This window comes from Denticeps clupeoides, chromosome 14, assembly GCF_900700375.1.
Source record: "Denticeps clupeoides chromosome 14, fDenClu1.1, whole genome shotgun sequence".
Taxonomy (NCBI): Eukaryota; Metazoa; Chordata; class Actinopteri; order Clupeiformes; family Denticipitidae; genus Denticeps; species Denticeps clupeoides.
The window spans coordinates 11,954,782-11,982,269 of record NC_041720.1 but is presented as its reverse complement, the minus strand read 5'-3'; the positions used below and the strand labels follow the sequence as shown (position 1 = coordinate 11,982,269).

The 27,488-nt window shown below is 42.3% G+C and overlaps 2 protein-coding genes across 5 annotated transcripts; one reads left to right on the top strand and one right to left on the bottom strand.

Moving 5' to 3' along the window:
- The first annotated feature begins 762 nt into the window (after nucleotides 1-762).
- Nucleotides 763-20,990, top strand: efr3bb (EFR3 homolog Bb (S. cerevisiae)). Of its 4 annotated transcripts, none has more exons than XM_029002635.1 (25): nucleotides 763-1,011; nucleotides 1,720-1,792; nucleotides 8,955-9,031; nucleotides 9,405-9,532; nucleotides 10,086-10,236; nucleotides 10,841-10,962; nucleotides 11,458-11,607; nucleotides 12,597-12,731; nucleotides 13,066-13,144; nucleotides 13,239-13,374; nucleotides 13,877-14,035; nucleotides 14,187-14,298; nucleotides 14,753-14,804; nucleotides 14,887-15,059; nucleotides 15,134-15,209; nucleotides 15,310-15,471; nucleotides 15,630-15,761; nucleotides 16,687-16,754; nucleotides 17,071-17,198; nucleotides 17,829-17,920; nucleotides 18,609-18,657; nucleotides 18,742-18,845; nucleotides 18,921-18,970; nucleotides 19,072-19,182; nucleotides 19,273-20,990. In XM_029002635.1, exons 2-24 carry the CDS (start codon nucleotides 1,786-1,788, stop codon nucleotides 19,175-19,177), a joined length of 2,448 nt encoding a protein of 815 aa, XP_028858468.1. In that variant the 5' UTR covers nucleotides 763-1,011; nucleotides 1,720-1,785; the 3' UTR covers nucleotides 19,178-19,182; nucleotides 19,273-20,990. The 4 variants fall into 4 exon arrangements, with proteins under 4 accessions (XP_028858468.1, XP_028858467.1, XP_028858466.1 ...); XM_029002634.1 differs by having other exon boundaries at nucleotides 763-1,022; XM_029002633.1 differs by lacking the exons at nucleotides 763-1,011; nucleotides 1,720-1,792 and adding an exon at nucleotides 2,069-2,389.
- Nucleotides 20,991-23,611: 2,621 nt separating this feature from the next.
- LOC114763432 (pro-opiomelanocortin-2-like) lies at nucleotides 23,612-24,725 on the bottom strand. The gene is made up of 3 exons (XM_028953131.1): nucleotides 24,709-24,725; nucleotides 24,465-24,597; nucleotides 23,612-24,246 (listed from the first exon to the last, which is right to left on the bottom strand). The coding sequence occupies exons 2-3, from the start codon at nucleotides 24,576-24,578 to the stop codon at nucleotides 23,665-23,667; spliced, it is 696 nt and encodes a 231-aa protein (XP_028808964.1). The 5' UTR covers nucleotides 24,579-24,597; nucleotides 24,709-24,725; the 3' UTR covers nucleotides 23,612-23,664.
- Nucleotides 24,726-27,488: the final 2,763 nt, after the last annotated feature.

Below are 27,488 nucleotides of genomic sequence, written 5' to 3'. Positions count from 1 at the left end.
TATTACTGGTAGTTCTCCTGTAAATGCACACATCACTGTGCTGTGGGTGGAGTTTGGCGTTCCTCCACCAAGCAGAGGAATCCAGCAGACTGGTCCAAGCCCCTGTGTGCCACTGCCAGAAAATCACAGGGCATGTAATCGATTATGTTGTGCACTGCATCAATGCAGAATCGTCCACGCCTGCATCGCGATGAATTGATTATACGATTAATTTCAACACCCCTACCTAAAAGGGACCACATATCAGCCATATCTTCTTTAGACTGGCTCCCTATACGTTTTGGAATAGATTTAGTTTTTTTGTTGTTTAGAATAGATTTTAAGATTTTACTGTATGTGTTTAAATCCATTAAATAACTTTGCACCACCATGCCTGGTTGATCTATTAACCATGCACGCAGCAACTAGATCACTTAGATCTGCTGAACAACTAGTCCTCAGCATTCCAAACTCTGCACATCAGACCTTCACAATCTCTGCATATTTTAAGTCGAGGTCGAAAACGCATTTTTACACAGTGGCTATTAACTCTGAGTGACAGTATATATTTGTGTGCGTGTTATTTTCTTTCTTTATTTATTTTTTTCTAAATCTCATATTCTTGATTCATTTTTAAATCTTTATTGTAAAGCACTTTGGTCAGCTGCTGTTGGTTTTCTGAAGCATGCCAGTGAATACAGGAGCAGTGCTGCCCCTTCGTGGTTCGCTTTAAATGAGCTTACACTAATTCCCACTGTTAATATAATCGCCTTTAAAATGAGCACGATGGCGTTCGTCGAACGGTCGTGAACGCGGTCGGTCTGCGTGGGTTTCGCGGCACGGACGTGTCGATGCGCCGCTCGTCCTGGCGGTCTGGGGCTGGCCGGACGAGGGAGGGGAGACCCGGCAGGCAGCGGGCATCGGCGTCCGGAGTCCCACCGCAGCCCTCGGTCGTCTCAACCCGGAGAGAAAGAACGTCCCTGCGCAGATGCCCAGTGTAGGCGAGACGCCACCCTCGCCCGTCCCGTTGCGGTAATTATCAGGTCATTAACACTTAACTAACTACTTATTACCAGCAGGTTCGCTGTGCTTTATTTTCGCCGACGCAACTTTCTTTTGCAGGCGTCCATAACCCGAATATTACCGGTCAAAGTAAATCATCATTACTTCGGAGTCACTTGCTGTTCTTGTGCCGATTAATTATGGAATTATGGAAACGATTGGCTAGCTAAGTTAGCCAAACCTGCTAACTCGTATTTAAACTAGCGAGCTACACGTTCATTTACATTTTGTAACAAATGCTAACAGCATACCATGGTGTAAACCCGTAAACGCTCCGTCTTTTATCGCCTGACGCGCACTGGTCGGTTGACAGGGCGTTGCTCGGCTAAATTGCGTTAAACTCGGTTAGCGCTCTAAGCTAACTAGCCCTCGCTAACGCACGTAAGTGAAGAAGTTAGCTCAAGCTAACCCGCCAAGTCAAGTAGGAAAGATTTCGCAGCCATTTACATTTACGGCATTTATCAGTAGTTGCACGGACATTTTCCCTGGTGCAATTTAGTGTCTTGCTCAGGGACACAGGTAGTAAGTGGGGTTTGAACCTTCTTGTTTGTGGGCGAGTGTGTTAACCCACTAGGCTACTACCGCTAACACGTGCTTGTCACTCCGGCAACGGGACGCGATTATCACTACATTATAATTTTAACAAATTTTAGTCTCCACTCTTTTTTTGTTTTAAAGTGCCGGGCCTGACCGAAGCCGATTGCCGGCAGACGACCACAACGACGCCTGCTGATAAGAGGGATCATGACGGGTAAGCAGGGGTGTCTGCTGGTCAAGTCAGTAAACAGCACAGTGTGTGTGTGTGTGTGTGTGTGTGTGTGTGTGTGTGCGTGTGTGTCTGGTGCCATCCCTGAACTGACAGAGTGTTCTGCAAAGTACCCCCTTTTTTCCCCTCCACACGTTCCGGGGTCTGATGTTCTCAGTGTGTGAAAGGGCAGTACTTGGCAGACGTGCGCGACCTCCCTCCCCGCTTTCTTCTCCTTCTCAAGCTTGGGGGGTTACAAGCAGAGGAGGGCGACTGGGGGGGGCGAGATTGTGCCGGCGAGATGTTTATTGATGAGAACGGGGAGAGCTGGCGACGGGCAGCGCTTTCGCTCGCAGAGCACAGATTCGTGTTCCGTTTTTTAGTTTCGCACAATTGTTGCAATTGTTTGTGGCGGCCAGTGCCTGTATCTGTTGGAAGGGGCTCGGGTTCAAAAAAAAAAAAAAAAAAAAACTTCAGGCGTCTCGTTCTCACGTTCTGGTGCAAATCTTGGAGCCGGCATGTCGGTGGCTGCGCCTGAGCACCCGGGTTCTCGCAGGGTGCCACTGGACTGCAGCACCCTGCTGGACCACCGCGGGGGCCGTGGTAAGTGGTGCCGTCTCCGCTCCGCCTGTTCTCCATTGTCTTCGGCTCTCATGCACACACAGAAATGATTGCTGCGCTTCTTCTTTTGCCGTCATGCATCAAAAAATGGCATTGGGAGTGCGTTTAGCATTTTATTCGATACGAAAGCACTTTTTAAATGAAATAAATACCCATACAAGACACGGTGTGTTGTGTGACCCAATTTGGATCTTTTTTGGAAAGTACACGTATTCCCAAATTCCGATGGGAAGTGCTAGTTCCATTGGACGCGTTGACACTGAGGGAATCGACCTGGTTTTACTGTCAACCTGTGAAAAGAACTGAGTGTTTGTTGGTGGATTGCGTTTTAAAACCAAATATAAGGGCTTTGTTTGTGCTTGCGTGTCTCGTTACTTCTCTTCCTGTTATATTTGATTAGCAAAAACTCTATTCCTAGTAAAGCAAATGATGCGAAGTTCTGAACACCTTTAGTGTCCGTGGTCTTCTGTTCAGCTATTTCGGCCATTTCGGTGTGGTTTCTTGGTGCGCTGCCATCCTGATTGACATTGTGCAGAGGGGGCGTTTCTTCCTCTCCCACGGTGTTATGATAATCACACTCTCTGCGTCCTTCTGTCAGGAGATCTTCGTCTTAGATTTCCCTTGCCTGAAATAAACATGACTTAAATCTAATCCTAAATTATAGATTAAATCATATATATATATATATATATATGTGTGTGTGTGTGTGTGTGTGCGCGTGTGTGTGTGTGTATATATATATATATAATGTTGTTTTTGATTTAGTCCTGGAGGAACACTAATGAATAATTTTCCATATTGCATTAAAAAAACCTTAGTTGTGTTTTGTGAGCGAGTAAAGGCTGGTAATTTTGTGAGATCTGATTAGCCACAAGGTTATCTAAAAATCACAGAAACAGTAGGTAAAAATGTCTTATTTGTAATTTTTTTTGCATGGCAATGTCTGGTACAGCCTTAAAAATTGCAATACATTGCTAGTTAACTCGTAATTACGGGGTTTCCGATTGCTTGTTTAGGCGTATTCACTGGGAGAGTTCCAATGTGGGGGTTGCCAGATATGGATGCGGAAAAACAACCTGATACGTATTTTTAATAGACACCGTGACTTTCCAAAGGAAGAACAAAAAGCACGCACGTTTTATGACGGTTGGAACCACACAGCGAAAGTCCAATTGAACTAATTTATTTAGAATCTCATGCCAGTTTATTTACACGAGGAGGCGTAAATGAAACAGACATGGCAACACGCACTCCTTCAGCCAGCGGACGCGAGAGTCTCCAGACTCCAACAGCGCGAACACAACCGCAGTCCAGGAGGAAACCTCGGCGACCGATCTACCGATGTACGGTAAGGCAAGCGCTTTCGTGCGGCGGGCCTGGCTTTATTTTCCTGTCACTTTATGACAGGAGCTCTTATAGTGTCTTATAGGATTTTGACGCTTGAGGAGTTTACAGTACAGGACGTTCTTGGATCTCTAGCTTATGCATTAGCTCAGCTTACTCATTAAAGAGAAGTAATGATTTTGCTTTCCCTCATTTAGGTGTGACTATAGTTTGTAGCTTGTCTCATATTTGTGATCACGCAAAAAAAAAAGAAATTAAAATGAATTCAGTGCTGTAGCACTCTTGTTATGATTGTCTTAATTCTTTATGTAATCTCTGTATTGTTTAATTCAACTGTTAAGCCCATGTCACAGTAACATACTGTCAGTAAGTAAAGTTGCCAGGTGTATTAATGCTTGCCAGGTAAATATATTCAGATATGTAATTGCTTGTCTGGTATATGTTATTAAAGATGGGTGGGTATTGTATTGCTTGTTTGATAGAGATTAGAAGAGATATTAAAGGTCTATATCAAAAACATGCTTATCAAGTATTTATTAGTGAAGATAGTTGAATATGAAAGTTATGTAAAGACGATCTGAAGCGTTAGGGAATTTGAATGAAGACAATCTTGTATGTTAATGCTCGTTAGGAATGTATGCGTAAAAAAATAGTCACGAAATGTGCCGTTAGGATGATCACGTTCTGGACAAATCTGCATTGTGTCATGGCAACGCCGCTAATGGCTTTTCAGTCAGCTGAGCACGCCGCTACCCAAAGTCCTCCTCTCTTCACTCTGACCGCTCCTCGACAGTAAATGTGTCAGCGTTCGACACTCGACACGGCCGATGTGAACACTATTATCGGCCGTCCTCGTGACATCACACCCACCCGGGTTCTCTCTATCGGCTGGTTTTAAATAGTCTAGAATGGCGCAGGGAATTCTAAATGGAGCGAAATTGTTCCACGGCCCATGACCTTGTGCGAGAGAGCGGGAGGACGAAAGGCGCCGCAGCGGCGAGCGGCTCTGCTCTCTACTGCGTGTTTGGCTGGTGGCTAGAGCCGCTGTGTGTTCTTGCGCTTTATGTAAAAATAGAAAAATGTGGGCTGTCTGCTGTTACATAACCTCCCCGAAGGGCAACAGAGTCCCCAGCATCACAGGGGGTCTAATGACTGCAATTTGGGTCGACGTGCTCGCACCGATGTACGCATTTTGCGCCCGCTAAGACTCTCTCTCCGCGTGTTTTTATTTTTGTGGTCCGGTGGGCGTAGTATTTGTTTGGTGCGGTTGTCCATCTTGGATACATGCACACAGCTACACCATGTACATTTTAGATCACAAGACCAGCCCGCAAGACCCTTTCATGCGGCACTCCAGTCGTGTTTGATGCTGAAACATCAGCATCTCAAACATCATCTTTTTGTGGAAAATGCCTCTGCCAGGGTTTAACCAACTTGTAGAAAAACCCACAAGCTCTGTAGACCTGGGATGCTTGTGCCATGTTTTAGCAAATTAGAGTTTGTCTGGATGTAGATGGCTTCAGATCATGTTTGGTATTTAGAACCCAACCGGAAAGAAAGGGAAAGAAATGAAATTATGTGACGGCGTCAGTGTCAAGTTAGCAAGTCACGTGATCACACACGGCTGACAGACAGCTGTGTATTTATATATAACATTTTAATCAAAAAATATAATGGGCACACAGCCTCATTTCTGGCTGCTGAGATGCTCCCAGTGACTGACTGGCTTCAGCCTGCTGTACACACGTCATCTGCCCCACTGACCCCAGTGTGAGAGTTTGTCACTTTGTATTGGAAAACTGTGACATCACTGTCCCTACACTCATAATGAAACTAGTTCTCTCTGTATGAACTTCTGGGAAGTCTGACCTCTGAGGAATCGTGAGATATCAGTGGACCTCCCCCCGGTTGATAGGACATAAATATAGTAGGGTGGGCTGGTTGAGCATTTGATGTGGAAGATGAGCACTGCAGTCTGCCTGTGGTGACCCCATCATCCACCACCGGATACAAACATTCCCTGTGGCTTACTTTCACTTCCAAGGTCCTGGCATCTTTCTTATTCTCTCTAATTTACTAAACGGTAGTAAATTAATTATTTTTTATCAAGCAAAAGCCTGTGATTCTGAATCAGTGTTAGCAGCACTGTTTAACCTGTGATAAATATATTTCTCTACATTCCCAGTGCATTTTAAAAGATGACTACTTGAATGTGTTAAATCCAGGGCTGTTGATTTGGGCAGTGGTGGCCTCGTGGGTAAGGAAATGGACCCGTAATCAGAAGGTTGCCGGTCCGACTGCCTGTCATGGCTGCCCACTGCTCACCAAGGGTGATGGTTAAAAGCAGAGGACACATTTCGTTGTGTCACCGTGTGCTGTGCTGCAGTGTTTCACAATGACAATCCCTTCACTTTCACTTTAATCCACAATGAGAGAGTGCTCGCAGTCAGCTGGGGACCAAAACCACCTTCAAGACAGAAAACACCTGGTACTCATTTGAACCTGTGGCAGGCCAAGACCACTCATTTGCCACCACCGCCACAGCCTTCTCAACCATGAGTATGCATTTCCCATAACTGACCTTTAAAAAAAAAAAAAGTGAAGTGACTGTCATTGTGATACACAGCAGTACAGCACACGGTTCACACAGTGACATTTGTCCTCTGCATTGAACCCATCACCCTTGGCAGCCATGACAGGCGCCCGGGGAGCAGCGTGTGGGGACGGTGCTTTGCTCAGTGGCACCTCACTGGCACCTAGGCTCTTCAGGATTCGAACCGGCAACCTTCTGATTACGCTTCCTTAACCGCTAGGCCACCACTGCCCCAATATTTTTTCAGTGCCTTCATTTTATATAGCACCTCTGTAATATTCCCCTTATGTCAAAAAGAGAGTTTTTGTCTAGTGTGACAATATTTCTTTTGTTCTTCGGCCAGTAAAATCTAGACTGCCTTTTTATGGGATTGGTTGTGCTGAGGTTGGTCTGTAAAACAACCTGCTTTGCTTTTGACCGGCCTCATAACAATGGTAATAATCTAATGTGACAATGCCACCTCTATTAACATGCATGACATGGATACAAATGTAATTACCAACAAAATCATCCACATCAGTTGCTTCTCTCTGAGGCGTCAATGATATTTGAATGAGGTATTATAAAAGTATTGATTTGTGGTTTTTACCAAGCCGTAGTGAGAGGCAAACCCTGCTAATCTTCTTAAGATGACTGTCCTGGCTTTATCTCAACATGAATATGGAAACACGCATGTAAACCTTGCTGTGCTCCGGGGAGGGAATGGTTTCACCGAGCTGTCACACTGACTAGTGATGTCATCATGTTCCAGCACTGATTTAGCCATGATTTCGTATTTTTTGTCTCCAGAGCTGATTTCTGAGGTTATACCAACATTTCCATTGGTTGGTCAATAAGCAAGCATACATCACAATTTATGATCTCAGAACTGCAGTTAAATGTGAGGGAGCATCATTGTCCAATGTCAGGAAAATACAGTACAGTACAAGGTTCCCTTTTATGAAATGACTCTACTGTATGTATGTCACATATTTTTACTTCATTTTACATCATGGCCTTTGGAGACATTTATGAACAATTTGGGCCTGATTCCCGGCTCCATTTCCCACCTTTTATCTTTTCTCATTATACATCTTGTACAGAGAGCCTTGATCTCGGTTCTCATCATCTGTTTGCTACCAAAGCAAACATCCAAGTATATTTTCAGTGCCTTAATTGACATTCGTGAACGCTCACAATGTGCTTCAATTTATATAGCACCTCTGTAATATTCCCCTTATATCAAAAAGAGAGTTTTGTCTAGTGTGACAATATTTCTTTTGTTCTTCGGCCAGTAAAATCTAGACTGCCTTTTTAATGGGATTGTTTGTGCGGAGGTTGGTCTGTAAAACAAACTGCTTTGCCTTTGACTGCGTCTCACAATGGCCATTGTTTCTGGACCTTTACAAAGGCTCAGTAACGTGCCGCCCCGGTATTTGATGCTGGATGTACACACCCATTCTGTATTTGGCCTAATTGACATTTTCGTGTTGTTGGTCCAAGGTGTACATATAGTTCTCTCTACAGTAAGTGTGATTGCGTAACATTACCTTGAGGAGCTCAGTTTCTAAGTCCACCTAGAGCCCAGGACGCAGAGGCAAAACCCACTGCGCTTGAGAGCTACAACCGTACCGCAGCTGTCATACGAGCCACACGAGACGTTGCTTTACCCAGCCGCTCCGAGGTCATGACCCCTTCCTTTGGCATGCTTTGGACGCCTGGAGTGAGCGATACGCTGGTAAATAAACGGCTCTGATGTCAACATGCCGCCTGTCGCAGGACCATGCGATTGGTTTCAAACCGTCTTCACCTTTGGTCCATTTCCAGTCCTTTCTAGTCCCGCCATCTATGGGTTTGTTGCAATTTTTCTTGCTCACCCTCTCTGTCTCTGCTCAGCAAAGAGAACAGATTATGAGATGCGGTGTTCCCTATTCCGGAACCTGCTGTACCATCATTAATGTAATCTATCCACTCATTAATCTTTCTCCGGCACGGTGCCAGAGTGCTGAGAGCGTTGGTAAGAAGGATGAGGACGGTGGGCTCTCTGCTGATTAAAATGCTTCATTTTGGAAGAGTCTCACAACTCTGGACATCACGTACTCTGAAGTTCCTGAAATGAATCAGTGAAGCATTTGCATTAGCATTCCATTACTAGAGCATGCTGTCAATATTCAAATAATTTTAGATGAGGTGAATGAACAGGTTTAGTTTTTTTATCTGTGTGATAATGGGCTCATGGATGACTCAACGTTGCTGTGTTTTCTCAGCCAATCATCTTTTTTAGACTAAAAAAGGACTCAAGTCAAGTCAATCAAATCATTATGCTGTTGTGCTTTGGAGAGTATGCACTATTCTTCAAGAAATGACCTTCATCTAATGTTTCCTTCAAGTGTGGCACCTGCTATTATTACTTTAAAGCACCTTTGATGATTTAATTGTGCATTTTTACATGGTGCAAGTAATAAAGAAAAGTATTGAACATTGGTGAACATTTTCTGTATTATCATGCCTCTTATCATGTTTCTCTGCTGCAATTTTGTCTTATAAAGCGCGATGCATGTGTGCCAGGCAGAGTAAAAAAACAGATGCTATTTATAGAATCTGTGCGTGCGTGTGTCCCTCTCGCTGCAGGTGTGTGTGGCTGCTGTGGGGCACTGAGACCCCGGTACAAGAGGCTGGTGGACAACATCTTTCCTGAAGACCCTGATGTGAGACCACCCCCATATGCACCACATTCCGACTGCTTTAGTTAATAAAGAAAAATCTGTATATTGATGTATCTGTTTTTACTGGGGCAGTGTCCAGTTTTTGTCGACAAAAATGGACTCTCATCATAGTTGGTTTTTACGAGACCTTTGTTTTTTTTCGGCGGCAGGGTGAGGCGCTAAAAATCCAGCAGCTATTAGAACGATTTCAGGCTGACTAAAGCCAATGGGTCAGTTAAAGGGCACATTTTCTCTCTGTGTAGACTGAAGGTTCCTGTTGTTGAATTCAGATGATACGTCTCGTAGATATATCTAATTTGTTCAACATACTTTAAATGCTGTATTTGATGACAGAGAGACACTTTTCTGCCACCAGGATGGTCTTGTGAAGGCCAACATGGAAAAGCTGACATTCTACGCCTTGTCAGCTCCAGAGAAGCTGGACCGCATCGGAGCATACTTGTCAGAGAGGCTGTCTAGAGATGTAGCGCGGCATAGATTTGGGTGAGTTTATACAAATTCTTATTAATGCAAAGAGTGAATCTACATGTAATGATATAAGAAAATACATGATCATATTTGCTGGTGGTTCTCACACTGGTACACAGGCTCCCTTTAGTGGCACTTTGGGAATATCAGGGATTATTGTTCCCAGCTGCTGTGTATTTAAATGCAGTCTAGTTATTATTATTAATATCCTCAGTGTACCAGAGTTAATATCCTGACTTGCTGTATTTGCAGTATTGATGCTAGCTGACAGTCAATGATAAATAATATTGAAATTAAGAATAAAATTGCCTCCTGTTCAATAGGTCTGTGTTGCTTAACGTTGGTCATAAGATAAGATCAGAGCATAGACAATATAATGCTGTATAATATAAAAAGTTCAGAATACAATAAACAAATAAGTAGTCCTAGAAAAAACAATATAGGTACTTGGAGATAGGTATATTTCTTAGGTATATTTAATATACATATCAGTTTATAAACATTGTCCTGCAGACTTTCATTTTGCAAGTGTGTGTGTGTGTGTGTGTGTGTGTGTGTATGTGCTCAGGTATGTGTGTATCGCTATGGAAGCCCTGGATCAGCTGCTGATGGCGTGTCACTGTCAAAGCATCAACCTGTTTGTGGAGAGCTTCCTCAAGATGGTGCGCAAACTGCTGGAATCTGACAAACCCAACCTGCAGATCCTGGGCACAAACTCGGTAAGATCCCCCAAAAATGCGTACAAGCATGTACAATTATAATTTGTATAATAAATGTATCTAAAAAGGGACATAAAAAGGGTGGAGGGTACACTCGGAGATTTGGGACAGACCCCACTCATATGCACCCCACGCATGATGACAGTTCCAAAACAGACCTCTGAACCTGACCTCTGTTTCAGTCACTGTCTCTCTTTAGGCACAGTCAAAACAGGCCACTTACTATAAAGTAGGATATTTGATGTCTAATGTGATATTACATTATTGCTGTGAGAGTGAGATGTGTCTAAAATATTTTAGGGCAATAGGATGAATAGTAATTAATCATTCCCTACATGAAGCATTGTAATTATGTGGTGGGAAATGTTTGATATGTAGTTAATACATATGGGATTGGGTGCCTGGAGACAAAATGTGGCTTTGTTTTTCTAATTTGGCTCTCTTAATCAGACTAAGTATGAAGAGCACCTTGTAATATTAGGTTATTTTAGGTTCATATTAGACTTATTGGACTCTAGTATTGCATTACCAAATTTTTAAGTAACGTGTAATTAATTTATAGTGGATTTTTAAGATGTTTTCCTCTGTCTCTCACGATCACTAGTTTGTAAAGTTTGCCAACATAGAGGAGGACACCCCGTCATACCACCGCAGCTACGACTTCTTTGTGTCCCGGTTCAGTGAGATGTGCCACTCCAGCTATGAGGACCCAGACATTCGCACCAAGTAAGTTCAGTTCTGTTCTGATGTTGGCTTCTGTCTGCACCATTACCGTTCCTGTCACGGGACGAAAGATGAATTTAGAATGAGCCAATGGAGACATGATACAAACAGGTCAGCTTTATCCACATAACAGCAGGTGCACACACTCGTGAGTTAGGGAAAGACAGTTCACAATAAACTCCGGTCCAGACTTGGATCCAGAGTACCTCACAGAGTCAGTCTGTGATCGTTTCTTAGTGAAAGTGAAGTGGGCAGCCATGACAGGTTCCTGGGAATAATATACAAAATAAACAAAACAATATATACAAATAAACAAACAAAACACAAATATATAAGAAATATAAATTTCTGTATTATTGATTATTGATATTTTATGACATCAAGTTTTTTTTATGAACATTTAGCAGCAAAAATCCATACTTACACACACACACAGGAACACACACAGACACATAGTCACTCACAGCTTACCATATGTGTCTTGTCTGGGCTGCTCAGGATCCGTATGGCTGGGATTAAAGGCCTACAGGGCGTGGTAAGAAAGACGGTGAACGATGAGCTGCAGGCCAACATCTGGGACCCACAGCACATGGACAAGATCGTCCCCTCGCTCCTCTTCAACCTGCAGTCTCGAGAGGGCACAGAGAGGTGCTCTACCCCCTCCGCTTGTTCACTTCACATTTTAAAATGCTGTATTTTCACAATTCTTTCATCTCAGTACAAAACTATACTCCAGACAAACTAAATTAAATTTCAATTTGGATTTATCGACGTGGCTCATATTGAAAATCATGGTAGATGTTTCTATCATTAGCAAAAGAAGACAGAGATGGAGCAGGGGATGGAGCATCAGAGTGAGTTATAGATGGGGGCTAGGACAGAATGGAAATGGAAAATGCCATGACAGTGAGTAATAGCAAGAGGGAGTGATAAAGGGTGAAAAATGATGAAAAGAGACAGCGAGAGGTCTCTCCACAGGCTTCAGCTGGGGCTGCTTGTGTGACCTGTTAATTAAAGTTCATCCTCAGCGAGGGACCGCCAGTTAATCACTCTTCAGATGCCGCTGCCCTCGGCTCCCTCTGGGACTTTCAGCTCAGGTTCAGCTCCTGCTTTCTCAATAACAATTTAATTTTTTATTCCTAATATTGCGTAAATAGTCCAAAAGGGGCAATATATAAAGACATTAATTATGACAGCAGTTAGTTGCCTTAGTTACTGTTTGCTAATTTAATTGATCATAGTACTTGGCAGGGTTTAGGTTTTAGCACTTAGGCACAAGTAGTGGCTTTAACAGTCTCTTGGCACTGTATTGGTGGGTAGTATGGTCACATGACTGTTGCTGGTTGGTGGGTTGCTTGCAGGAGACAGACAAGGTCTAGTGGGGGAGTGTCATTAATAAATCATTCTCATGCACACAGTGGATGAACAAGCAGAAAGCGCTTTAAGAATTTATGAATTTAAATAGAGCTTGAGCCACGTTCGCGCCGTCCTAGTGGATCCCCCCCGAACAGCACGCGGACCACCACGTCCCTGCAGGGGAATCCACACTGGTCCATGTGTGTATGGATGTTATTAACCCAATTCTTCATCCACGCATCTCTCCTCCCACACACATCTCTCGCTCTTTGTCTCTGCAGCCGCTCCCCATCTCCTCTGCAGGCTTCTGAGAAGGAGCGGGAGAGTCCGGCAGAACTGACGGAGCGCTGCTTCAGGGAACTGTTGGGCCGTGCCGCCTACGGCAACATCAAGAACGCCGTCACGCCCGTGCTTATGTGAGGAAGAGCCTGTGTGTGTGTCTGTCTGCACTTGTATTTCTGTCTCTTCGTCCTTAGACCAGGCTTAGTGTTTTTGACTGTTTGTCATTATCTCAGAATTCGGTTTGTCGCTGTGTCACTCTGTGTGTCCTTTAATTATAGGACTGTTTGTTCTGAAATTGTGTGTGTTTGTCGAGTCAAATCTACTTCATCCTGCCAGTCTTATATATTGGCTTGAATTATTGGCTTAATTTATGATTGGTCTCTTTTTGTTTATCTGGGTATTACAATTTATTTATTTTTTACAGATTTTTTCCCAATTATCTGTTTTTAATCTTCTTGTGCACCACAGGCACCTCGATAGCCACTGCCTCTGGGAGGGGAAGAACTTTGCGGTTCGCTGCTTTAAAATCATCATGTATTCCATTCAGGTGAGTGGATTTTCTGCAGTGTGTGTAGCACATTCCGTACGAGTTCTTGATTAACAACAGTGTTTGCTTATATGTCCTTGTCTCCCTCCTGCAGTCCCAGCATTCTCACTTGGTGATACAGCAGCTTCTGGGCCACCTGGATGCCAACAGTAAGAACTCTGCCACAGTGCGTGCCGGGATTGTGGAGGTCCTGCTTGAGGCAGCTGCCATCGCAGCCAGTGGCTCTGTTGGTGAGTTCGTTAGAGGGAATGAAAATGGCTCCATGTAGATTCCATCATTATTATATTTATTCATGTGAATAAGTATGCATATGAATTTAATTTTAGGTAGCTTTAGATTTGGACTGGGACCTCCCACCAGTTCTCCTACTGGAAAAGGTTTTGTGTCTGTAAACAAGCATTGGCCTGGTTTTCCACTAGATGGAGCAATTCATATAAATTCAATATAAAGATTGATGACTGGAATACAGTTTTATTTATAGCTTGAAGATGCCACAACCAAACATTTTCTTACTTTTACCCTACAACTCTTAATATGGTTAATATCTTAATATTGTTTGGTTGCAGCATTTTTTAAAATGGATCATGTATGGGTAACTTTATCAAGTTAATTCAGTTTATTTTATTGCTGTTGTATGTATTTATATCATTTGTGTAGCATTTGTACATGAATATGTATGCTGCATACTGTGTAGGATGAACGCTATGGATGATAATGTTTTCTGTTCTGCAGGCCCGACAGTGCTGGAGGTGTTTAACACTTTGCTAAGACAGCTGCGTCTCAGCGTGGACTATGAGCTCACGGGCACATACGATGGCATCAGCGGTGGCAACAACATCACTAAAGACCATGAGGAGAGACAGTTGCAAGAAGCTGTCATTAGGACCATAGGTGTGGGTTTCACACTTTTTACCTTTACTGTACTAGGATTTCGTTTTAAGACTGCCTTCACTGATAGGTGGACGCAAGGGCACATCTTTTTTAACCACTCCTAACTTGAAACCTAATTTTCTTTTCTTTCTCTCTCTCTCTACATCATTAGGCTCCTTTGCCAACACGCTGCCCACATACCAGCGTTCAGAGGTCATGCTGTTTATCATGGGCAAGATTCCCATCCCAGGCCTACACCCTGCTCTGTCAGCAGCTGGCTCTGGGTGAGGCCTACAAACATGGTCTCTGTCCTTTGGAGATCTGCTGGAAACTAAAGTTTGAACCAAAACCAGAGTTGTGGTTGTACAAAAAAAAGTGAAACCTTCACATAGTTTAAAATGGTAGAAACCCACAACAATGATTGACAGCTCTCTACTTCCTCATTGTGGACAATTTAAATCCCCCTCCTGTCAATATGCATCAGTCTTCTGTTACTATGGGATGATGTATGTACATTAATGAGGGGAAAAAACTTAAATGGTTTTAGCAAATGGCTTCAATATAACAAAGAGTGAAAAATTTAAGAGGGTCTTAATACTTTCCGTACCCACTACATGCCTTCCTAGCCCCAAAATGTACATTATCATAATGTACATTAACCGTAAATGCTGTTCTGCATGTTTGGTAGTTGACGCTATTGTTGTTGGAGCTTACATGTTTGCTCTTTTTTTGCTGTAGGCCTGAAGGTAACAGGATGATCCAGGTGATGCTGTTGAAGTCATTGAGACAGGTGAGATCTCAAGGCTAAAGTGTTTTTTTTTCTGTCAATTTATGTAGTGATGTGCATGTACTTGCACTTCTCTCTTGTCTAGGTGACGTCGGGATTTCAGGCCACGAACATGCTGACAGCTCTGCCCAGCTCGTTTCTGGACCCACTGCTGTCCTTCTCTCTGTTGGAGGACGCCGAGATCCGTCTGCTCATCCTGGAGATTCTTGTCAGCCTCATAGATCGGCATGAGAACTGGCCCAAGTTCTCCTCCATCAGGTTCGAATTGTACCCATTATGTCTGTTTGTTTGTATCTGTGAACCTTATTACAGATTTTTGTCCCTCCTTACAGTATCATCTCTGATATCTCCGTGCTCAAACTGAAAGTGGATAAGTGTTCTCGCCAGGACAACCTGTTCATGAAGAAAGTACTTTATTTTTACTTCCCTATCTATCTATGTGTACAACATATCCTCATTCCTTCTTTCCTTCGTTTTATTGATGGGATTTGTGTGTTTCGGTTCTCAGCATGCCCAGCAGCTGTATAGACACATCTACCTGTCCTGTAAAGAGCAGAGCAGCGCTCAGCCACACTTTGAGACACTTTATGCCCTGCTGGCCCTCATCAGTATTGAGCTGGCTAATGAGGAGGTGGTGGTGGACCTCATCCGCCTGGCTCTGGCCCTACAGGTATGGGTTCATCATCCCTCTCTCAGAAAAAAGGCTTTTATTGTACACACCCTGTGCAGTTTGGGAGGCAGAAAGAACGCGGACCTGTAGAGAGAACACGAGGTATCAGCGGGCCCTTAAACTTGTGTCTCACTTTCATTCTCTGATGCCTGATGCAGGATCTTGCCTTGACTAATGAGGAGACACTGCCTGTGCCTAACCGGTGTGCGGTCCACGCACTCTCTGCAGCCTACCTCAACCTCATTTGCCAGCTCACCACTGTCCCAAGCTTCTGCCAGCACATACACGAGGTCAGTACCAATTGGTGTGTGTTTGTACATTGCCAAATATCCCAAAAATGTTTTTAAAAGCAACTGTCTAGTTCGGTGTACACAAACATTACACAAAGTTCACAGTGCAATGGTGCCGGTGCCCACCAGGTGGTGCCACATTCTTGTCTTGTCTGCCCGATCAGTTTATCCTGATTTGCCGCCTTTATGTCCCCCCTGCATTGTATCCAGTCCTGGTCGGTTCAACAGTGATAATACATTTTGCGATAACCCACGGCCCTTTTTTGGCCCTTATGTTTCCCCTAATACACAAAATATTGTGACACAAAAGTAATGGTTCAGTTCGCTATAGCATGTTTTCAGTACAACAGGACTAAAAGAAACCTTTGTATAGCTTGAAAACAGTGATATATATCACAATCAATAAGAAACCTGTGTTTTGTCATTCCACTACCTTTACTGCAGCGTTACAGTTCCATCTCTATTCCATTCCATTCCAATCCTGTAAAGATCTTAAAGATCTGTTTAGGCTGTGCAAGGGTGTTTCTTTATGAAATTCCCCTGGGTACATTTGGATCACTGCTTATGCACTGTAAAAACTGAACACTGGCTAAACTGATACACAGCAGCACAGCACACGGTGCACACAGTGACATTTGTCCTCTGCATTTATCCCATCACCCTGAGTGAGCAGTGGGCAGCCATGACAGGCGCCCGGGGAGCTGCGTGTGGGGACGGTGCTTTGCTCAGTGGCACCTTGGCGGATTGGGATTCGAACCGGCAACCTTCTGATTATGGGGCCGCTTCCTTAACCGCTAGGCCACCTGCCCCTAGTGCTCTGAAGATGGGGGGTCATGTTGTGAGGGGCGGAGTCGGCACGGACATGACAATGACAACTTATGTAGTACCTATTTGCCTAGTTTCACGAGTTTCTGTCTCTCCTCAGGTTATAGAGATGAGACAGAAGGAGATGCCTTTTCTACTGCCTGAGGACATATTCATTGAGAAACCAATGTAAGCTCCCTAAAACTCTACCTTAGTAAACGAGTAAAACTGCATATGAATTTTAATATAGAAACTGAATTTTAATCTAGTACATTTTGAAAAGGGAATGTTCGAGAACTGTTTTTGAGATTTTGCATGAGAATAGATCTGTGTGCTGACATATATCCTTCTTGCTAGTGATGGAGTTTCATTGATAAAGAAAACTCATTAATTATTCAGCCACTTCAAAGGCTTTCCTTTAAAGTTTAATGTCTTAGCGGACTGCTTTGATGAGACCTGACTATGACTTTGATCTGACCCCTCATTTCCTCAATATATCTTTCAGGACCCCTAAATCTCTGGATAATGTGGAGGGAGAGGTGCTCTTCCTCCAGAGTAAGATTGCAGAAGTGCTGGGAGGCAGTGGATACAACACTGAGAGGCTGGCTACGCCGTACATCCCACAGTTCACAGGTATTTCGCCAGTGTCACCCAGCAGGCTCAGCATTAAGCCTTACACGTTTACAGTAATTGGCACTTCCACACTGGAGGAACATTCCATACGTCACTGATGTTAGTTATAAGCTAAATCGGGGGCTTCCCAGGCAAGTTTTCCAAATAGCTTTGTAAGAACTGCTCAGTCCAGACGTACCATTTTACATACATTCCCAGTAGACTATTTTCATTTCTCTCTCTTGCCAGAACTGCAGATATATCACTATTTTAAGCACAGTGTGTTTTTGTAATATAGTGAAAGATAGAACATGTGGTAGTAGCCTAATGGTTAAGGGACTTACCTATGAGACCAGAAGATCCATGTTCTAACCCTACTTACTACCATTGTGTCCCTAAGTGTCTCCAGGGGACTGCCCTGTAACTACTTATGGATAAGGGCGTCTGGTAAATGCCATAAGTGTAAATGTAAATAACTTAGATTCTGCATTGTAGCTCTGCATTCAAGCAAATATGCAAGAGGGACAGTTGTCTTAGCCATTAAATGGAGATGCTCATCTCCTGCTACTATGTAAGAGAACATCTGGAAGGGCTTCTTGAACCCTATGGTATAAAAAGTGAGGGCAGGTAATATGATTTTGCCTTCTACAGATGAAGATCGGCTCTCAAAAAGGAAGAGCATAGGAGAGACCATCTCGCTGCAAGTAGAGGTGGAGTCAAGAAACAGTCCGGAGAAAGAAGAGGTGAGTGGATTGTCTGTACGCATGTACCTTGTAATTTTCATCATTATTTCTTCTCAGGGCACATAAAGTTGACATGAGTTCTTTGTATCTTTGTATGATTGAAGGTATATTCAAATGTACATATATACAAAAAAAAAGAAAAGCCCCATATCATGCCCCAAATCCATCCAGTAACATATTATCAAATTAGGAAGGAAAAGCACTCAAAAACATAAAATTACTGTTAGCATGAATCCTACATTTGTCCAAAATGTGAGAGCAGTCGAAAAATTGCATTCAAATTTATTGTCGTTGCGTGTAGTACAGGTTCTAGTACAATGAAATGCAGTTCTGCATCTAACTAAAGTGCAAAAATTAGAATAAAGTGCCTAGGATAAGGGGATTGTGATAGGTACGGTTATACAATATTAGACCATAGACCATATATGGGTATGTGTATTGTTGTATATATATTTTGTTATGTAAACATGAAACATGCACCGATGAAAAATTAAAATATTAGTATATTGGGGTGGTGAAGTGCCTGGTTAAGAGTTCAAACTGGGTTCAACATACATTATTTCCCAAATATAATGAAAGTTCAATGATCCGTTAAACCACAAGTTTGCCGTGATCACTCTCTGTTCAATGCAAACATGGTTTCTCCTATGGCTCTGATCCCTTGGCTGTTTTGATGTTGGCTTTGTAGAGAGCTCCAGCTGAGGAGATCACATTTGAGACCCTGAAGAACGCAATAGGTAAGAGCTGCATCCTCTCATTCACAGCCAACAGTGGGGATCTACATTGGTCAGACCAGAATAAAATGTGTTTTTTTTCTGAAGTGGATAGTGTAGGTGTGGAGGAACAGAAGGAGCGCAGGAGGCAGGTCGTGGAGAAGTTCCAGAAGGCCCCATTTGAGGAGTTAGCTGCCCACTGTGGTGCTCGAGTGAGGACATTTGTAACTTTCCTTTTTATTTTAGATTGGCCTTCATTTATAATTTATAATTATGTTCCCTCGTAGGCGACTATGCTGCAGAGCAAACTCAACCAGATCTTTGAGATCACAATCAGGTAGACATCTTTCTTTCTTTCTTTCTTTCTTTCTTTCTTTCTTTCTTTGTTGACTGATTTGTGCCTAATTTCAATGTGTTTTTATCTCTCTCTCAACCCAGACCCCCTCCCAGTCCCTCAGGCACCATCACTGCGGGCTACGGTCAAACACAGAGCCGCTCCATCCCCGTCTACGAGATGAAGTTCCCAGACCTGTGTGTGTATTAACTCAGGTGGGCTGAGGCTTGCTGGTACCTTCAGGTCATATTCGTTTGTGAATAAGAAAGAACATCATTTTTCCTCTCACCTCATTTTTTCTTCAGCTGGACTCTTTGTCAATGGACTCTTTGCTCTCACACCAGCTGAAGACAAAGACAAAAGGCATTTCAAATGGCAGCAGCAGGTCTGACTCCTGCTTTTCACCGGAGACCACCTTTCGGAGGTCTTGTGAGCCATCGACCAAAGGCACAGATGGTGGAAGAAAAGAGAATCAGAGTTTATTTATTTTTATAAACTCAACCTTTCAGCAACAGTGGAAACACCAGTGGTGTTCTCTCTTCTCCAGTCTTCTTTTAGATCCGTAGTTTGTCTGTGGCCACATTTAATTTCTTGTGTAACACACTAACAAAAATAGCCAATTATCGTAATTGCATAATTTATTACATGTTTATTTGACATAGTATTTATGGGTAACTTTTTATGTTTTTTTGCTCTTACAAACTGGTGCTAATTATCGATTTTGATGTGTTTTATAGGTCTACATCCGCAAATATTTCAGATTTTATCTGTGGTCGCCTTATTTGAGGGTCTATCTACAGTACAGTTTGAACGAGAGTTTTGTTGTTAGCGGCCATATGAAGTGTATGTTTGAAGGCATCTTTCACAACGCTGTAAAAGACAAAGTGCATGGTTCACCCTTATCTACCCACCCTGCCCTCCAAGTTGATGTGTAATTATTATTGTCACCCTGAGCATTAAATTTAAGTTTGCTTTTATGAACAAATATTTTTAATTGGAGTAGCCCCTAGTGATTGTTGTCCTCGTTCTGGACTATGTATACCCACCCCTGTCAATACATTATTACAGTATTATAGTCATCTTGGGACCATGACAAACCAAACATGAAGATTTTCATTTGTGCTTTTAGCATTCTGATTGTGACTTTTGGAACACTCGCCATGGGCTACGACATATGTAGCACCACAAAAATACTCTGAAGTGGTTGGCACCAACCTAGTAATGCCAATAAGTAAATGCAAAAAAGCTGTAAAATACGACTAAGGAACACTTGTTAAGTCTTAAAGGAAGCAGAGCCAGCAAGACACAGCTTCATTCTGGTAAAAAAAAAAAAACCATCTAGGATGTAGCATGGTGTTCTCACTGGTAAATGTAATACCAATGTCTGACTGCCCTAGACAAAAGAAATAAAAAAATTGAAGCTCAGAGCTTGTTCTAGCTTCCGCCTTAGAACCAAGAACTTGTTCTTTTGTGATTGTAGCCGTTGCCACGTGAAGGAGCATCCTGCAGCACTTTAGTAATTCAGTCACAGTATGAAGCCATCAGATTGGTTCAGCACATAGTGCCATAAATATCGCATTCAGGCTGTCCCATAGGTATCACAAAATCGTTTACTATCAACAGCGTAATATCAGGGATGCCTGGAAGATCACAAAACTCATAAATTGAAGCTCTGAACGTCCTGCAGCAGTATGACCTGAAGGATTGTTTGCTACTCGTGTTGCTTATAAGGCCTTACATTCTTGAGGCATTCAGAGTTCAGCGCTCGTGTTTAATGTTCAGGTCTGTTTCTTTGAACCAAGCTGGTTGCTGGAGTGTTGAGTGCATATGGTTTGTTCGCTTGTGCCATGTATGATCATGAAGTGGTTTCTGTTGACAAGTTAACACTGTCTTTGTGATGGATATTTGTTGACCTTGACATGCTGCAGTCTGAATGTTGGTCATTGTGCCTGTAGGTCTCTTGTGTTTTTTTGATGTCTTCCTCTTGACCAAACAAAATACAGTCAGTCCTGTTTTCAAATCAGCTCGAGAGTCTGTCTTTCTTTTGCAAAGACAAAAAAATGACATTGTTGTGTGTGTTTTTTGAAGTATGAAGTGCTTGTGGAAGCTTAGACTAGTGGTTATCAAAGTGGGAGGTAAGTAACTATCCTCCATGTGATTGCATGAGGCACAAGAACACAACATTTTTTTCATTTTCGAAAAACTACACAAAACAGTATAACCTAGGCTATATATCAAGAAAAGCTTGCACGTACACTACTTTTTCTCGCACATCTACATAAAAAGCTTGCACATACACTTTTCCTCACACATCTTCATAAAAAATGTGCACATACACTTTTCTGCACACATCTTCGTAATAGGCTTGCTCATACACTAGATTTTCCTTGCATATTTACATAAAAAGTTTGCACATACACTACTTTTCCTCACATATCTACATAAAAAGCTTGCACGTTTACCTCTTTTCCTCACGTATCTACATTAAAAGCTTGCACATATACCTCTTTTCCTCACACATCTGCAGATAAAGGTTGGTTGCACATACAACATTATATCCTCCAAAAATGCGATGCGTAAGCGGAAGAAGTAGTATGAGTATGGAGAAAAAGTGGTGTGTGTGTATGGTAATATTATAATGAGGAGCATGTGGAGAGCATTGCCATTGGCCAGCCCGACCAGCTCTGGACAGCACAGCGACAGCAGATTTACATTTACAGCATTTATCAGACGCCCTTATCCAGAGCGACTTACAATCGGTAGTTACAGGGGCATGAGAAATAAACATGGGGAAAACAACATCTAGGGTTTAGACTTTTTAGCGTATGGGCCATCATTTGACGAAACATTCTTTCATTTTTGATTTCATCCCAACTGTTTGCTCCTAATACTCTGGATTCCTGTCCATAAAAGTCCTCCAGTGGATCATCCTTTGCTGAATTATTCCCCCTGAATCCCACATACATTTTCCTCTGAGTTTTGGAAAAGCTTTGTTGGTGTATATCATCTTTATTTACCACAGAAACCTCAAAGACAGAATTCACTAGCAGTGCCTGAAGTTAAAATATCCGGTGTAACATTTTTGCCTTCAGCATGATCTTTATGAAGTTATGAAGGCATTGCATCCAATTATGCCTGTGACTTTTATGATTAGATTTTATTTCCAGGCCAAGGGAAATTCTGAGGTCAAAGTACTACCCAACAGACATGAAAAATGATTTTTGGAAAGAGCTACTACCTGAGCAATCTGGGCTTGTTGGAGATGTCTGCTTCAGTGCAATCCCACCCTTACGCACCTTGACGTTCGCTATCCTTGTATGGATGATTAGACACCTCAGCAGTGAGGCCAATTAGGTCACAAGTCTGCAGTTGGTCTGTTCATTGTGCGTCAGGTTGGATGTAATACCTCAACTCCCACGAGGTTCATTAGATGCAAAACCGGAAAGGCTGCAAAAGGCTGTTCCTATCAGTCCCCACTGAAATGAGTTTTTCCTTTACACGTACATGCCTGATTTCTACAATAGTAATTACATATATTATACATGTACAGCATATTATTTTTATTAGACATTTTCTCACCTCTCCCATTGTATCTTGCATCAGATTACAATTTTATTGGCCAATTAATATGATTTTCTGTTTATTTGACTCTGTTAAATCTGTTCATTAACATTCATTCTGCCTATGATAATAGTCAGTTTTGGTCAAATTATCAATGGGTGCAAAATGTATCAGCTCCAGAATTATTTCTGTACAACAATGATATTGATGAAGAGGATGATGACGATGCGGAAGATTTGTGCATTTTGGGATCATGGGGGTCATTAACTTATGGAATCACTCATCTCTCCTGGGTGCGGAATCTAAGCCTTGTTAGCACTTTTGGGACCTGTATGAGAGGACGACAACTGTCTGGGGTCAGTTACACTGACTAAACACAACCAAAAAAGGAAATGTTGTTCTATTGTATTATTATCTTTTTTCATACTTTCAGACAAATTCACCTGGATGACTGAGAATCTTCACAGACATGGGACTGTTAAGTATCTGAAGCTTTCCTCTGTGTGTCCTCATCATCCCACAGTCCTCCCTCTCATTCGCAGATACGTGTCCTGTCTCTGGCCTGCTGACCTTCATTCCTCTCTTCTCTAGAGCGTATCTGCACCTCTCCAGGGTCTCTTCCACCTACTCTCGCTACAGATTGCAAATTCAACTTGTCCATTGCCATAGCAAACCAGAAAGGAACTATATAGTTCATATGTGTGTGTGTGTGTGTGTGTGTGTGTGTGTGTGTGTGTGTGTATATATATATATATATATATATATATATATATAGTTGCCATCATGTATTTTTATGTTAGTAATGACAGACCGCTGTTATTTATGTTAGTAATGACAGACCGCTGAACATTTATTTTGCAATAAAATAATTTCCATTTAATAGTTATGCATTTACAAAATTGTACAACAAATTGCATGAACCTCTTCTCATTTTACACACCCAAGATGAGTTGACAAATTCTAGTCATTCATAAAATTCTGTTACATCAAAACATCTGTTACACACTATAATGGCACTGTTAGAATATACAATATATCACTTACTACCACTATACTGTTATAATATCATTATATTCCTCTTTTTTGACTTGCCCCAATACTCTTTCACTTCCACTCTGTTCCTACTGTATGCATCTCTACTGCCCATCCTTAATGATCACATTGCGTAGCAGTGTAAGCAGGGGCTTCTGGGATTGGTCAGACCAGGGTCTCATGAAGCCCCCATAACGTTTGCCAGCTGAGGGCCTGTTCCAGCGGAAGTGGTTGATTCTGTATGTGATGGTAGGAATGACCTTGATGTCCTTTTGGACACTTCTTGGGTGCTGGGACTGCATCACTGTTTCTGTGTCCACTTCTCCCAGGTTCTGCACTAGTGGAACAGCCTCCCCCGAATCCGCCCTCCCGTCTTCTCCATCCTGGGTCTCCTTTGGGACCCCACTATTGTACACCTTAACAGGGCGGCGTTTGCGGCCAATGGGTTTGCCCCAGCGGAAGTGCTCCATGACATAGGCCCGACGTGCAGCTCCGTGTCCCACAGGGCCCGGGGTGGAACTGGGGACAGGAGTGTTACCCTGGGCTGGCTCAGCTTGGACCAGGGCTGACATGAGGAGCCTCAAAGCCACCATTTTCTCTTTATCCACCTCTTCAGCTTCCTCTTCTGAGCTGGACTGGGAAGATTCAGAAAGCTCCCATTCAGGTCTGCACATCTGAAGACATTCCTGTTAAAAAAGAATCACAGTCAATGCTGAAATGGTGACAGTTTTTACTGTCTGCTGGTGAAACCTTTATACAAAGACTAAAGTTTTTAGTTTTTAAGAAATTATTTCATTGGAGAATCATTTAATTCATGACAGTAGAAAAGACAATGGTGCCAAAAGGAAGATAACACAGTGTGATGTACAGATGAAGGTGGTAATGGTGGGAAATCGTTTCACACCAGGATCGTGTCGGGTGAGCTGAGGTCTTTGCATTGGGCTCGTTCCCAGCACTGAGCATATACTGCTGGACCACATGCGTGCAGCACGGCCACAGCCAGCAGGTGACACAGCATCTTCAGTCGACCACTGCAGCTGACAGAAAAAAAAGTCCCGACATTAAGTACTTCAATAAACTGAATGGGAAGCATGACAAACTTTACCAGACTGCTGATTCCGATTTAAAAAGGTGAGTTTATGCAAAACCTTTTCCCTTTCTCCGGTTGTTCCCTGCATTCATTCAGCTAGACCTGAACATGCCCTTCGGTGCAATCGTGCTCACCCCCATTTCCTCCTGCAGCGAGCCCCCACACACTGGCAGCTGCAGCAATGACTTGGTCATCTCTTCATACAGTCATCCCACACACAGAAATATGCAAGGCATTGTATGAATGGAGCCGCTCTTCAGCTTTTGACGTACTTGTACGCATCATCTCTCAGCCTTGTGAATTTTGTTAAGATTAATGCACAAGACATGCTACAAATGCAAAACACTTTAAAAAGAAACACTTTAAACAGCTTTAAAAAAGAAAGATGCACAGACTGAATCATGAACCATTTGGTTACTAAGCATTTAGCACTGAAGAGAAATTAATTAGCTACATACAGTTACATTTATTGCTGAGCAACATATCAGCAAAAGAATAATGAATCATTAGATATAATATCTTCCACCCTTACAATGTGACCAATATTTTTATTTTATGCTCCATAACTTCTATACAAATTTGCTGTCATGTTGCATTGTGATTAGCTTAACAACAACATCAACAACAACATAAAAAAAATACAGCAATGGCAATAATCATAAAGAAAAAAAGACTGTAATAATTATGATAATGTTATTATTGTTACTAAATTAAGCACAATATCAACTATTAGACATTAGATTCATGATGGTTAACAATGTACAAATAGGGGTTCACCTGTAGTAGTGACATCATTCCCCTTTTTGCTTTTTATGCTTTGCTAATGCTAAACAGCAGAGCACATGAATTTAAATTTAAAATTTAAATTTAGGTAAAAAATAAACCATAAATGTTCATGCCACTACTATTTTACCTACCCGATGGAGAGGATTATCCTTCCTTTCTCGCCGTTCTCTACGTCTTCCACACCGCCCCGCTTTATTTCTTCCTGTGTCTTTTTTTAAATTTTTTTTTTTACGATATACTTTGCTGTTGGAATGACTCCTGTCAGCTCCGGTCTGCTGTTTGCTGCTCTTCCTTTCGGAGAGGTCTGCTGACTGCTTTATATAGTCCCAGGTGCGTGGAAACCTCCCAAGGACACCAGTCAGTGTGTTGCGTCTCCGTGTACCTGGGGGTGGGGGGCACTTGACAACAATGATATTGATGAAGAGGATGATGATGATGCGGAAGATTTGTGCATTTTGGGATCATGGGGGTCATTAACTTATGAAATGACTCATCTCTCCTGGGTGCGGAATCTAAGCCTTGTTAGCACTTTTGGGACCTGTATGAGAGGACGACAACTGTCTGGGGTCAGTTACACTGACTAAACACAACCCAAAAAAATCATGAAATAGCCCAAATCAGAGACAGAATGGAAAATGAATTAAAACAATGTAATAGATTCTGGAGCTTCTAAGCTGTCTCCGTGCCCATGTGTCAACTGCTCCATCATGTGGGAAAACATAAACGTTAATTACCAACCTCATATGATCAATTCCCAGCTCTCTAATCTGCCATAAGTGTTTTATAGGAAGTTTGTTGTGGAAACTGAAGGACTAATTGAAGCCTTTGTGAAGAGGGAGGTCCTGGGTTTGCCATTTTGTGAATTTCCATGTGACTCATGGGATTTATGTTTAGTCCACCTCGTTAGCAGAGTGTAACCATGGTAACCTTGAATACCACGCATCCATTTGGTTACATGCAATATCAAAAATAAAAGACAGTTTGTTTCCATAAAAAAAAAAAAAAAAACTGGCATAATAGGGTTCGAATATGCATCAAAGACCAAATACAGTTGTAAAACCTGTGTGCCAACTTATATGTAACTGCTTCAGAATGTTCCGTTACCTCAGACTGATTCACATGTTCAGTTAAGGTCACATGCAGTTATTTATGGGAAGATCCTAAGAAAAAGTCTACGCAAGATCCCATAAAAGGGCATGAGGCTGCGAGGTTGTGTACACACAAGAAATACACGCCAGGTTTGAAAAGAAGTTGAAATCTATAAGAGAAGAGTTATGATGTTTATCCAGCACTGGTCCAGGACCTAACAATCCAAACAGTAAAATCAGCGGTTATTAATGTTTCAGCTAGCAACTTATGTAAACGTAACTGATGCTATGAACACCTTGGCATTTCTTAAACGACCAACACATCCCAGTGTCATAGAAAAGGGCGCTCAAATTATTGGGCTGTAAATCGACTGTGTTTCCAAACTCACTTGACATAAAACTACAGCTACAATTTGCTTAAAAGCACAATGATTGGATTGTTGTTTAAAACTCCAATCCTCAACTTTTTCAACCTTTTCACTTTTGTGAAAGCCTTTTTAAAGCCAAATCAGTGGGTATTCACTAACCAGAAATTATTTTTTTTTAACTAAACTTTAAAGGCAGTAACCAGCATGAGCGTATGCTAGTAACTTCATTCTAATGAAGTACTCAGTGATCAATGGTCTTGTGTTTGTACATGGTGTGACACCTCAAATGTCCACTAATGTCCACTAATGTCCTCCAGTTCAAAGTTCAGTAAAGCTCAATTGCGGTACCGAGTGAAATACAAAAATGCAAAAAAAGGGTATGGACCTACACCTTTCCTCCCACACTTCAGTAGTGCAGATGGAACACAGTTGTCTAGTGAGAGAGCACCTACACAGCTAAATTGCCAGTGTTAATTTAACACTGCACAGAGATTATATGAGTCCACTCCAAATCAGAGTTAAATTTAACACTTTCAGTGTACAGTCTGTAACACTGACACTAATTATTGTTAAATGAGAGTGACTCCGCCCCTTCC

Coding starts and splice junctions, on each gene's coding strand:
- efr3bb (XM_029002633.1), top strand. CDS start 2,305: ATGTCGGTGGCTGCGCCTGAGCACCCGGGTTCTCGCAGGGTGCCACTG. Junction 10,237..10,840: donor AGATCCTGGGCACAAACTCG/GTAAGATCCCCC, acceptor CACGATCACTAG/TTTGTAAAGTTTGCCAACAT. Junction 17,199..17,828: donor GTACATCCCACAGTTCACAG/GTATTTCGCCAG, acceptor TGCCTTCTACAG/ATGAAGATCGGCTCTCAAAA.
- LOC114763432 (XM_028953131.1), bottom strand. CDS start 24,578: ATGCTGTGTCACCTGCTGGCTGTGGCCGTGCTGCACGCATGTGGTCCA. Junction 24,247..24,464: donor GCTCACCCGACACGATCCTG/GTGTGAAACGAT, acceptor CTTTTTTAACAG/GAATGTCTTCAGATGTGCAG.